This window comes from Dipteris shenzhenensis, chromosome 5, assembly GCF_047967505.1.
Source record: "Dipteris shenzhenensis isolate YYH24624 ecotype China chromosome 5, Dip_SZ_1.0, whole genome shotgun sequence".
In the NCBI taxonomy this organism is placed as follows: Eukaryota; Viridiplantae; Streptophyta; class Polypodiopsida; order Gleicheniales; family Dipteridaceae; genus Dipteris; species Dipteris shenzhenensis.
Genome location: NC_141600.1, coordinates 35,247,952 through 35,261,542, shown reverse-complemented (window position 1 = coordinate 35,261,542; position 13,591 = coordinate 35,247,952). Strand labels below are relative to the sequence as shown.

The 13,591-nt window shown below is 45.1% G+C and overlaps 1 protein-coding gene across 2 annotated transcripts in view; it reads right to left on the bottom strand.

Moving 5' to 3' along the window:
* The window catches only part of PAS1 (FKBP-type peptidyl-prolyl cis-trans isomerase family protein), a 209,890-nt gene that overhangs the window by 159,114 nt on the left and 37,185 nt on the right, over positions 1-13,591 (bottom strand). For both annotated transcript variants that reach the window (XM_087374838.1, XM_087374839.1), the window contains exons 5-6: positions 13,441-13,538; positions 5,946-6,068 (exon numbers count right to left, since the gene is read on the bottom strand). In XM_087374838.1, coding sequence (XP_087230964.1) covers positions 5,946-6,068; positions 13,441-13,538 — 221 coding nt within the window. The remainder of the gene's footprint in view (positions 1-5,945; positions 6,069-13,440; positions 13,539-13,591) is intronic.

The window sequence follows — 13,591 nt, the reverse complement described above, 5'->3', positions numbered from 1 at the left end:
GAAAAGGGGGATTTCAAAGGAAATGGACTTCAAAGACAAGTGTCTCGCAGCCAAGTGGCCAAACCAAGCGGGTGAAGCCGGTTGAGGAACCAGCAAAGACAAGTACCACCGTTGGAGTGAAAAGAAAAGTAACTCCAATGGCAGCCCGGGCTTGGTCAAAGTCCTCATTGACCCCTGAACAAAAAGAGAAAGCTAGAAAAGAAGGATTGTGCTTCGGCTTCCTTCAACGACATCAGTGGAAAGATTGTCCACTAAACAAAGACCATCGCACGGCCAACATGATAATATCTGAATGCGACACGGAAATGCAGGAGAGTCCCAATGCAGAACATATGCAAATGCAATTGGCGGGACCTTCTCAGAGGTTAGTACATGTGTTGTTAAGTGTGTCTGTTACTAAGTTAGTAAGCGGTGCACCTGATAACATCCTTTCAAAGCCCGCAGCAACGGGGTATACGGTTTTCGATGAGCCCGAGTTGATTAAAATGAAAGGGCAAGTAGCCAATCACGATGTGATTGTGTTGTTTGACTCAACGTCAACGCACAATGTAATCAACCCGAAGCTTATTAAGAGGCTCAAGTTGAAAACTAGTCCGTCTGACTATGCTTATACGGTCAGGATGGCGGACAGAAGTTCAACTAAAGTATGGGACCAAAGGGTTACCCGGACTATGTTGAGAAGCTGGACTTTGAGTTGACCAGGCTTGCTCACGCAGATATAGCCCTAGGAATGGCTTGGCATTTTTGAAAAAATCCAACCATTGATTGAAAAAAGCATATTTACCAATTCAAGATGAACGGGGTAGAATATGTTTTGTGAGGTGAGAAGGATTTACCTCAAGGACCATTGATTTCAGCCATGGAAATTCGGAAGACTCCGAAAGAGTTTCTGTGTCTGTGTATAGCATTGGTAGAGTCGATTGATGATGCGTCGACTAGCACTGGGGCTATCCAAGATGGGGAAATGGCCGAGTTGGCTAAAGAGATATAGGAGAAGTTCTCTGATTGTTTTAGGGATGAGTTACCTTATGGGTTACCTCGAGAGCGGAATGTTCAACATAAAATTGAGCTTATCCCGGGGGCAAAACCTATAAATAGATCTCCCTATAGATTAAGCTTTACAGAAGAAGCTGAGGTGCGAAGACAACTGGAAGAATACCTCAAGCTGGGGCAAATTCAACCCAGTTTTTCACCTTTTGCTTCCCCAATGATATTAAAGAGGAAGAAAGATGATACTTTCGGTCTCTATATAGATTACAGAGCATTGAATAATATCACTATCAAGCACAGGTATCCGATGGCTCGGATCGATGACTTGCTAGATGCATTACATGGGGCCGTAATTTTTCAGTAAGATAGATCTTAAGTGTGGCTACCATCAAATCCGTATTAGAGCCGAGGATGTGCATAAGAACGCTTTTAGAAGCAGGTTTGGTCATTATGAGTTTTTGGTAATGCCCTTTGGACTTACCAATGCTCCAGCTACATTCGTCATGCTTATGAACGATTTACTACGTCCCGTATATCGGAAAGTTTGTCGTACATTTTATTGGCGATATTCTGGTATCCAATAAAAGCATTACTGAAAAACATCATGAACACTTAAGAATAGTGTTCAGTACTTTGAGGAAAGCCAGTATTTATGTAAATAATAAGAAAACTATACTGTGTATGGTTAGACTTGAAGATTTAGGATTCATAATTACTCCAGAGGGGGTAGAAATGGATCCAAAGAAAGTGGCTGCGATACTGACTTGGCCAATCCCTCAGAGTCTGACCGCTTTTTGCGATCATTCTTGGGATTTGTCCAATTTTATCGAAGGCATATCAAAGGATATTTCAAAATAGTATCGCCATTGACTGATCTAACCTCAGATAAAGTACCTTTTATATGGGGACAGAATCCACAGGAAAGTTTTAACACCATAAAACAAGCTGTGGTCATAGGACTGGTGTTAAAAATAGTTGATCCCCAGAAACCGTTGTTCCTGGAAACTGATGCAAGTGGCATTGCGGTAGGAGCAGTTCTCATCCAAGAGGAAAGGCCTGTAGCCTTTGAAAGCAAGAAGCTTTCTTCCTCTCAAAGAAATTGGCCAACTCATGAATTAGAGTTGTATGCTGTTGTCCATGCTTTGTTTGAAAACATGGAGACATTATTTGTATGGATCACAGTTTTATGTGGATGTTGATCATGATACTCTGAAATATTTTTATAAACAACCTAACTTGAGAGGCCGCCAAGCTAGATGGGCAGAACTCATGGAGGAGTTTAATTTGACGATTCGGTACCGAAGAGGAAAAGATAATAAAGTTGATGATGTGTTGTCCCGCATTATGCATAACATGAGTTTCACGGTGTTAGAGAGTGCTCTAATGGCCGAGATTAGAGAAACTCAAAAGGTGGACGAGTTCGTCCAGACCCTATGGCCTAAGGCTCATGTGTTAGAACCCGGGGAAAAGGATGACCTGGCATCCAGAAAAGGCCAAACTTATGCAAGATATGCCATAACGGATGGTATGTTCAAAAGAAATGGCAAGGTAGTAGTACCTAATCAGAATGATCTCAGGCAGAGAGTCATTCGACAGTGCCATGATAGCCCATGTGCGGGACATCCAAGAGTCGAGAAGACATATGATCTCGTGAAGCGAGATTTCTTTTGGCCAAAGATGAAAAAGCATATTCATGAATATGTGACACGTTGTTTTTCGTGTCAGGTAAGCAAGGCAGAGCGGCGGGTGAAGCCACCCGGACCTTTACAGCCCTTGGAGATACCACTAGGTAAGTGGGAGAGCATTTCCATGGACTTTATTGTAGGGCTGCCTACGACACAAGGTGGATATGATTCTATCCTTGTGGTGGTTGATCGTCTTACCAAGATGGCTCACTTCATTCCAACTAGAGAGTCTGTTAGTGCCCCACAAGTGGCGGATTTGTTTATTAGACATATATTTCGTCTGCATGGATTACCCAAATCCATAGTGTTAGACAGAGATGTCAAATTTACCGGTCATTTTTGGACTGCGGTATTTGAAACACTAAGGACTGAGTTGGGAATGAGTAGAGGAAATCATCCAGAAACGGATGGTCAGACAGAAAGAATCAACCAAATTTTAGAGGATATGCTTAGAGCATATGTGTCATTGAGGCAACATACATGGGACAAGTGGTTACCATTGTTGGAGTTTGCCTACAATGATAGAAAACATTCCTCTACAGGGTTCAGTCCGTTTGAGCTGAACTATGGTTATAGACCAGCGAATCCAACCATAGTTGGAATACCTCAGAAAGTGCCTAGTGCCGCGAACTTTGTGGTTCAGATGCGGGAGATGCTAGCACTTGCGAGAGCTAACATCCGCCAAGCTATGGATAGAGCTAAGGCGTATGCAGATGAAAACCGATCCGTTAGAGAATTTAAGGAAGGAGAAAAATTTTTTCTCAGAGTTCCTTCGCACTCTAAGTCTTTGACTGCAGGAGAGTGTGCTAAGTTATCACCTCGATATTGTGGGCCATGGTTAATTCTAAAAAGAATAGGCAAGGTAGCCTATAAATTAGAATTACCACCGGGATGTAAGGTACACCCAGTGTTTTATGTTTCTCGTTTAACGAAATTTTTGCATACTGGTGACTCACTAATCGAAGGTGTGGTTTTGTTTCAAGAGTTTGAGCTGAACTATGGTTATAGACCAGCGAATCCAACTATAGTTGGAATACCTCAGAAAGTGCCTAGTGCCGCGAACTTTGTGGTTCAGATGCGGGAGATGCTAGCACTTGCGAGAGCTAACATCCGCCAAGCTATGGATAGAGCTAAGGCGTATGCGGATGAAAACCGATCCATTAGAGAATTTCAGAAAGGAGAAAAAGTTTTTCTCAGAATTCCTTCGCACTCTAAGTCTTTGACTGCAGGAGAGCGTACTAAGTTATCACCTCGATATTGTGGGCCATGGTTAATTCTAAAAAGAATAGGCAAGGTAGGTTGTAGCGTGTGTTCACATCCTTGAGTTTCAATTGTGTTTGTTTCTTGATTTTGTTGTCATCTTTGTTGGCAGCTTTATCCGTATCTTTGCCGCCTTTCCCCATTTCTTTTGGCTGATCCCGTGTTCAGTGCAGGTCTTAGTGCAGGAGCGGGAGCATGAGCCCCCCACCCCTGGGTGGGAGGCACACCCAGTCCTGGGGGCTAAAAATGGCGGGGAGCGGGAGAGCTCAAAGGAGGGGGCTGAAGGGGGGTGAAGGCGGGGCGGAAGGGCTGCAGTTCAGGCAGGGGCAACAGAGTGGGGGGTAGATACTGGTGGAGTGGTGCACCGGGGGAGCAGCACCGGTTTGCAGGCGGAGGGTGGAGGAGAATGGATGAGGGTGGAGGAGAATGGAGGAGGGCGGAGTGGCGAGGGCGGCTGGCAGCGGAGCTGCAAGGCGGGGGGAAGCTGTGAAGGCGGAGCTGCAGGGTAGTGGACAGCGGGCGAAGCTGCAGGGCAGGCTGCAGGAGGGGCGGTGGAGCAGCAAGGGGGGGAAGTGGAGTAGCAAGGGGGGGAGGTGGGCAGCAAGCAGGAGGGGAGGCGGAGCAGCTAGGAAGGGAGGCGGAGCAGCAGGAGGGGAGGCAGAGCTTTGAGGATAGTCTTCGTTGCTGGGATTCAGGACAAGATGGTGGTGACCTAGGGAGTGGTGGCCTGAGTTACCCACACAAGACCTGCTTGTGGATACAAGGAAATTTGTGGTGGGGCAGGAGTTGGCCTTCATCCATACTCCAGACTCCACAGAGACTGTGTGGACACCTGGACATTGTCATAGATGGGAGTTGATAGCCAGCATGCCTGATACATATGAACAGCTAGGTGCAAGCAGGTCATAGAGCAACAGACCACAGCAGCCTCCGAGACACTGGCAAGCATTTGGCTAGATATCATTCATACTCTCATAGGCAGATGGGATGGACTCCATGGGGATTTGGATCGCGCTAAGGCTTTTTTCAATATATGAAAGCCATGTCCTTTACTTCATTTCACAGATGGTGGTATAAATAAGGCATATAAACCACCAGAGTGGCTTTTTGTTCAGCCCTTTGTATGAGGTAATGTCCCATAGAGCGACCAGCCGGGGTATATCCTTGTGTTTTGATATTGTACCCTTCATTGGGGAGTTGTATATTCCTTGGTGTCTATGTCACTAAGGAGTTTATTAATAGAATGTTCTTTTCTCTAGAAAAAAGAGAGTAGAAGCTTAGAAACGAGAAGGAAGAACACAACATCTACCTAGGAAGAAGAAAAAGTAGAGGGACGCTATGCAATGTCAATCAATTGGAGTACTCACCTATCCAAATGGTACTTGGGGATGTGACCTACATAGGAAAACCAGCCAGCTTTCCTTGATCTCTCTCACAATTCAAAGTGAGATAGCATGTACAGAGTGAGGAAGGAACACAGTACAGAAGACAAGGCGCTATGTATGCAGATAAAGGTAGATTGCCGACCACCCTATATGATCTGGAAGTGCCACATGGCAGGCCAAAATTTTGACCAGCTTATCGATTTCTTAAGCTGTCCCAGTTGAGCTAAGGTCAATGGCCATTAGTTGGTCCAGTAATGATATCAGAAGTAGTTAAAACTAACTAAGCACTAACTTCTAGCACTCGCTAGCTGAATCTACAGGAATTACCTTTGCTCAATGAGAAAAGATAGTTGCTACAAAGTGACGTATTGAAAACCAAAAATATCACTTGCATTCAATATGGAACATTTGATCAAAGCATGGCAAGACAGTTTGCTTTTTGTTTTCAAACACACTTGGACTTTCCTATAGCAAAATCTTCTTTAAAAAAACCATTGAAATTGCAAAAATGGTAATAGTTAGCAACAATACACCTTGAGGCTTTCTATCCAAGCAATGTAGTTCAACTTTGATACGTCCGAAAATTATTGAGGGGCCACGCAACTGAACAAAATGTTGTGCATACCTTTACTGGAAAGAAATCAATAAGCTCAATTTCAAACATGAGCTCCTTATCTTTGGGAAAATCATCTGGTACTAAAACTGGGCATTCCTCATCGCCATAGTGGAACTTAGGTTTCACTTTAAACTGTAAACTCACCAATGCCAAATAAAGAAGTGCCATATAAGAAAAAGAATTGCAAGTATGAAAACAAGCTTACAATAAGACAAGCAAAGAGGTTGTCATATATGAGGTGATTGAAACTCAAAAGGCACAATAACTCGAAACAGCATTTTGCTCGTTGTGAGTGGTACGGGAAACGAAAAAGATGTCTACAGATGAGTGTAAGACCAGGTTTATGTCATAAGTGTATATCATGTTCCACTAGTCTAATGTTCAAAACCAACACAAGCCCTAGCACCTAAGTATCTACTTGGACAACTTGCATGCTTGGTAGTGCATATGGAGAGAAAAGGAGGAGCCTGCACCTGAGTATGTGTGCTTCTGGTTGCACATTTTACCATCACTGCATCCGTGCCACTGTAGTGGCGAGATCTCAAGGAAAAGCTCTCCGCACCTACAACTCTCTGAAGCTCACACCGGAGCTTTTTCTTGAGCTAGATAAGTTCAACAATTTCCAAAAGCTTCACACCCTGAATAAGGTAGGAAACTTCAAACCCTGAATAAGGGTGGGAAGCCCTATCTAGGACTTCAAGGAGATTGCAGCTGAATTTCCTGAATTTGGCCAGTAGACTCTTCGCCTCTTTTTTGTGAATAGTCTACCAAAGAACTACCAAAACGAAATAAGGTGCAATAAAGGAAAGACAATTAGGTGATCCACACTGCGAAGGTCTACGCTGGCACCTTGGCACACAAGAATCTTGGACCTACAATGGTTGGTCAAAGTGGAAAACCGAAGAAAAAGAACAATCGAGAGAACCATCAAGCCGGCAACTCTAGCCTGAAATTTAATAAGCATCCTTCAAGGCCTCTTGCGAAGAATCCTCGCACCGATTTGCCACCGTAGGCTAATGCTGGATTGAAAGGACTATGCTTCAAATGTGGCAAGCGTCGAACACTTGTCCTTGAACCATGGCAAGGGTAAAGTGATTCTCCACTTGATTCAGTCTAGCAAGACTTCAGAGAATCCTTTTCACATTGCTAAAATTGTGAGCGTTTCCATTCCAATGTTAATGTGTTAGGACCCCATGATTTAATCCGCATGGTGGGTTGGATCGCTGCACATACAGTTCATGTTTTGATGACTAGGAGTACTCATACCTTTATTGGTGCTTGCCTTGTGCAAAGACTTTGCATCCCAACGGTTCCCAATAGCCACTGCTACCTTGTCGATCTCACAAAAGGTGCTCTAGAAACCTATGGCTCTGTCTTCATCCATGGACCTCGCAGACGGTTGGGATGAGAGAGGTTGGTATGCCTAGACACGTAGATGGTTCGAGAGATTGGGGCTTCACATAGGCAGACTGCCTCCCTTCCAGTACATCCTATACGCTAAATCTATCACACTAGGATACTACAAGGTCAACTAGATCATTCGAGAGGATCTACTACAGTTACACACATTCAAGGCCTAGTTGGAGCCGAGGGAACTTCCAGTGAAGCTCAATTTCTACACAGACCACAGCTTGCACATCTTTGAGGAGAGCTTCATTGTCCCACCAAACCACACTTGGATCCATTTGCCACACTCACTGAGGATCTCTATCGGACAGTTTTGAGTTTCATCACACCGAATTCATATTGAGAGCGGACATGCTGAGGGGATACCTAGGGAGAGACGCATATGCACGTTGTGTGATCGACAAGAGGGAGTCAGAGGAGCACTTCGCATTTAGATGCCCCGTGTACTACAAGATCTGCGGTCGATACCATTGTCTTTTTAGGGACGGTTTTGGGCCATTATCCAAACTTCTCTCATACCCAGACCAGGGATACCTCGTTGCCTTCATCCATGAGGCGGTCCGCAACAGGGAGCACTTACTCAAGACGTAGAGACAGTCCTCATAAGGACCAACCCTTCTCAGAGCAGGATCACAGAGTTCTTCCAGTCAGATCACACAAGCCTCACAACCACTGGTAGTAGGCGCAGTACAGACCCAGAGCCTGAGGCACGCCGCACTCAACATCGGACAGGCATGCAGATCACAATGAGCGACCTCCCATCCTTGTTCAAACCTAGGGCCCAACCCATAGGGTTACGATAGCCTTGGTCAAGAGCAGAGTCATTGCCAGGAGACCAAGACGGGCAGCACCCACAGATAGTCGCCAACGTTCCATCACTAGCTACACATCAGTGCCCCCCTAACACACATATACCCTTGGAGGGCCGCATTGCATGGACCAAAGCCGGTGGTGATTGACTCGAGGATGAGGATGATGATGATGTTGATGATGACAATGATGCCATTACTGAGTATATGACTATGTACTACTTAGCACTTAGCATTCAGCATGGGTGATGATGCTCGTTTAGTAGCTCCACCCTCTCTGCTTGTTGTATCAACTTTCTATCGCATAGACCCATCGGTCTTCCGAATACATTGAGAAACTCTCTCTCTCTCCCTCTCTCCCCTTTGAGGGAGGAGTCTTTATGTATGCAAGGTTTTGTATTGTTTCAGGTCCCATAGGCCGATTTTTGGTCTTCAGAGGACGATAATATCTTCTTCTTCTTCTTCTTCTTCTTCTTCTTCTCTCTCTCTCTCTCTCTCTCTCTCTCTCCCACAAGATCAAGAAAGGAGAGGCTGCAATCTTGGAATGGAGAGATGTGGTCAAGAAAGGCACCACTGCCCCCAAGAAAGAGTTCATTTCAGATGCTCTGGAGGAGGATAAAAGGATAAACAGTAAAGCCCTATATGTTTTGGTCCGAGGTATCATAGTGGGAGACTCTCCTATAACAGATGCAAAAGCCTTGTTCACCAAAATGGGGTGTCAACCTGACATGTGAGACAGCTTGGAGAGTTGGCAAGCCTGATGCACCCACAAGGCCACTTGTGATGAAGCTCCGACCAGCCATGGATAGGAAGACCCTCATGAGCACGAGGGTGACTTTGAAAGGAACCCGGATCTACCTGGACGATGATCTCACCCTCCTACAGCAGCAACACCCGAGAGAAGGTATGGTACGCAGCGAGAGAAGCAGCGAAATGGGCTGCATACAAGGATGGTAGGGTTATCATCTGAGAGAGAGGAGATCAGGACCAAGGGGAGAAGGAAGAAAAGGAAGAGAAAGAAGAGGGCGAATTATGACGGTGTTAGGCCAATAGGGCACAAAGTGGACTGAGAATCGCAGTGTGGAATTGCAATGGCACACTCTAGTCTGATCTGGGTGGTTTCTCAGAGACATACACTGACAAAGACGTGGTCTTCTATACTCAAACACATGAGAGGCTCAAGAGAGGACTGGCCATTATGACATGTGTTGACACATAGATCATATTGATCTCCCCTGCATACAACTTCTCTCTGACATAATGATAATGAACCTCAATGTGCTTTGTGCGAGCATGAAACATAGGATTCTTTGCCATTGCAATAGCACTCTGGCTATAAGTGAGAATAGGAGAAGGACCCTCCAATATGAGACGAAGATCAGTGAACAAACGTCGCAGCCAAACACACTCAACTGTCGCTATGAAAGCTGCCCTGTACTCAGCTTCACATGAGGAAGTAGCCACTGTAGATTGTGTCTTGCTCAGCCAAGAAATGCAAGCGTTGCCCAAAAAGAAACAATTACCACTAGTGGACTGCCTGGTATCATAGTCTCCAGCCCAATCTGAATCACTGTAAGCATGCATTTGCAAGTCACCCCCCTTGGGAAACATCAAGCCAAAAAACTTTGTGCCTTACAAATATCTGAAGATGCATTTTACAGCCTGCCAATGTGTTGTCTTTGGGCTGTGCATATATCTGCTCACCTGAGATACTGCATATTGAATATCGGGCTTGGTATTGCAAAAGTATATGAGGCATCCAACAGCTTGGCTGTAAAGTGTGACATCCACTAATTCACCAGCATCATACATAGTACGCTTCAACCCCGGCTCCATGGGAGTGGCAATAGGCTTATAATCATGCATGTTGAACCTATCCAAGAGTTTCTGCACATACTTGGATTGAGACATAACGATGCCACGCTTGTCTTGTATAAATTGGATCCCCAAATAAAAATTTAACATGCCCAAATCTGTCATGTCAAATTCAGCTTTCAACTCAACTCTGAAATCTGCAATTATATCCTCATTGGTTTCCGCGAGCACCATGTCATCTACATAAAGAATGATGACCAAAATATCCCCCCCATCCTTCTTGATGTAGAGGGTGCTTTCCGTGGGACTATTGTGTAATCCCTTACTTGCCAGGAATGCATCTATCTTAGCATACCATGCACGTGGGGCTTGTTTCAGCCCATATAAAGCTTTGTTAAGCTTGCATACCTGAAGTGCATTGCCAGAAAGTTCAAATCCAGGAAGTTGCTTGACATAAACCTCTTCCTGCCAGTCCCCATTAAGGAAAGCTGTTTTTATGTCCAACTGCTGGACATTCCACACAAAATTTGCAGCCATTGCAATAACTGACCGTATGGTGGTCATCCAGGATGTAGGAGCAAATGTCTCCTCATAATCTATGCCCTTCTTCTGTGCATAGCCTTTGGCAACCAGCCGTGCCTTGTATCTGTAAATAAACCCACTTGGTACCAATGGCATGCTTACCTGGTGGCAAATCCACAACATCCCAAGTCTGATTTTTCTGTATGGACTACAACTGATTGTGCATGGCATGCATCCAATGCACATTATCCTTTGCTTCTTCAAAAGAGTCAGGCCCCTCTTCATCAAGAAGAGTCCCTGCATAAGCTGTCTCCATTGAAAGAGCTCCCCCTGCGTGCCTTACTGCACTACGAGTCCTGCCAGGCAATGGGGCCTCAAGCCTACTCTCTCTAAGAATCTGAAGCAACCAATTCGGGACTGTTTTGGCTGCATGTATCTCTTGAATCTCTTGCCTGACAACTTCATCCACACCCTGAGTTGGAACAAAATCAGCCGGTAGCTAAATCAGGGCATGTGGATCTAAAGGAGGTTGCTGTAAATTCTGAGTTTCAACACGGGAACCAAATGCTATACGAAGCATCCCCTCAAACACATCATCTGAAGAAGCTGGAATCTGAAATTCAGCATGTGTATGTGCTGAATTTTCAGAGAGTATCACATCTTTACTCACAGAAATCTTGCGTGTAGCAAGATTGTAGAGATAATAGCCTTTGCTTTGTGAACCATATCCCACAAAAATGCATTTAAGTGCCTTATCTGACAACTTGTGTCTAAACTCCACAGGCACGTGGGCATATGCAACACAACCAAAAACTCTGAAATGGTCCACTGAAGGCTTTCTCCCATGCCATGCCTCATAGGGAGTGATTGTCTTCAAAGCCTTTGTAGAAGCCTCATTCAAAATGTAGTTGGCACACATGAGGCCCTCAAGCCAAAACCTGTGAGGCAACTTCTTACTTGTAAGCATGCATCTATCCATCTCCATGGCAGTGCGATTCTTCCGCTCAGTTTTGCCATTCTGTTGAGGTGTAAGCCTCACTGTAAGCTGATGCGTGATGCCTTTCTCCTTCAAAAATGCATCAAATTCATGAGACATATACTCTCCCCCTCGATCTCTACGAAGTATCTGCACCTTGAGTCCTGTCTCATTCTCAACCATAGCCACAAAGTGTTTGAAATGCATAAACACTTCTGATTTTGCCTTGAGACCATAGACCCAAGTGTAGTTGGTGAAGTCATCTATGAATGTAACAAAATAGAGATAACCCCCAAAAGCAGGTGTCCTCATGGGACCGCAGACATCACTGTGAATAAGCTGTAATTTTCGTGTAGCTTTCACTGCACCACCCTTCTTGAAGGGAAATCTATGCATCTTGCCAAGGATGCAACATTCACATGCATGAGAAGGAGGCGACTCCAAAGGAGGCAATGCATCAACCATATCATGCCTGTTAACTGCCATTAAGCTGCCGTAGCTCATGTGCCCATACCTGGCATGCCATAACTCCGCATTCTGCATCGCAATAGTGGGAGTGCTCATTGATAATGCAAGATCAGATCTTTTTTCATATAGATCAAGCTAGAAAAGACCCCGATACAGAGTGCCAGACACATCAGCTAAGGATTGAGGCAGGGAGAAGGAGAGCTACGAGCATACCCGGAGATCAAAGGACTTGCACACTATGCCAAATGGCGGAGTTCGAGACACAAGAGCACTTTCTATGTGTCTGCCCAGTCTATTATGAGATCCGAGGACAATATCACTGCCTCTTCCAGGAGGGGCATGGCTTTGGTCCACTACACTGTTGATCCATTTTCCCAATCAGGTCTGTGTTAGGCTCTATTTGATTGAGATGCGACGACAGAGAGATATACTGATGCGACAGACCAGAGAGCAACAAGGATTGAGGCCACAAGTCACCGAGATCGACAAAGCACAAACACTTGTAATAGATTTCTATGCATTTGAGTCAATTGTCGGCAAGGATGAGGGAGAGGGGCTTGATGAGATGAGAGCATAATGGAGTAGCAGTGGGAGTCTTCACCACAATGCTGCCAGACGAGAGACAGGCGCTCCACATGCGACATGGAGAGGGCCACGCACAATCAAGGGCCGGTCCATCTCAGCCCTCCTCAAAGGTGACCACCAGAGACAAGGGGTCATCCTTGATGTAGCGCTTCGGATATAGAGATCGAGGAGACCACGCCCTCCACCGCATCGAGAGACAGCTCGACAAACACACATACGAGAGATTCTTGCATCTCATGAGAGAGCCACTAGGTTACCTAGATATATGGAGCCTGGGCAATCACTAGGAGCATTAGCTCTGAGCACCTGACACTCTCCTATTCTTTTTTTTTTTGCTACTCTACTACTTGCATTTTAGCTTTCAGCAAGGGCCTTAGTGAGCCCTTTGCTTCAGCCCTTAGTGGCTTGTATGAGTTACCTTTTGGCTTTGCATTTGTCTCATAGGCCCGTGAGGCCTCTCACAGACGTTAATACATCTCTCTCTCTCTCTCTCTCTCTCTCTCTCTCTCTCCCCGTGATTCTCTGTCTCTCTATTCGCAGATCTGCTCTCTGTTTGTTCGCATACTCCCCTGCACTTTGACAGAACAGACCTTTTGGATACTTCTACCCACATCTATACCTCACCTTGCATGGTCCTCATTGACTGTATTTTGTCAACCACCCTGCTGGATGTTTGTTGCTTCACCTTGAAGCAGTTCAGCAACTTTCGTGATGACCTAAATTGGAAGTTTCTTTGCTGGTCTATTTTCCTGTTTTATTTACGGTTTGTGGGTTCAGTTTCCTGTTGCATATTGGCAGAGAGTTGCCTATGTTTCCGACTGTGTGCAGGTGCATACATCAGCTCCTGAAATTCTGACATGACAAACATGCTTTTCATGTACATTAACCTTTAGCTACATATTGAGACAACGCCAATACTTACCATTGCAACTTCAGCCTTCATCATTGAAGGTAAGCCCTCTTCCCAACCTTTAATCATTTTGCTCTTTCCCATGACAAACTTTGCGGGCACACCTTTACCTATGTCAAACAACAGCAAGAGCAAAAAAAAATGCTTAAGAACAATAATCTGC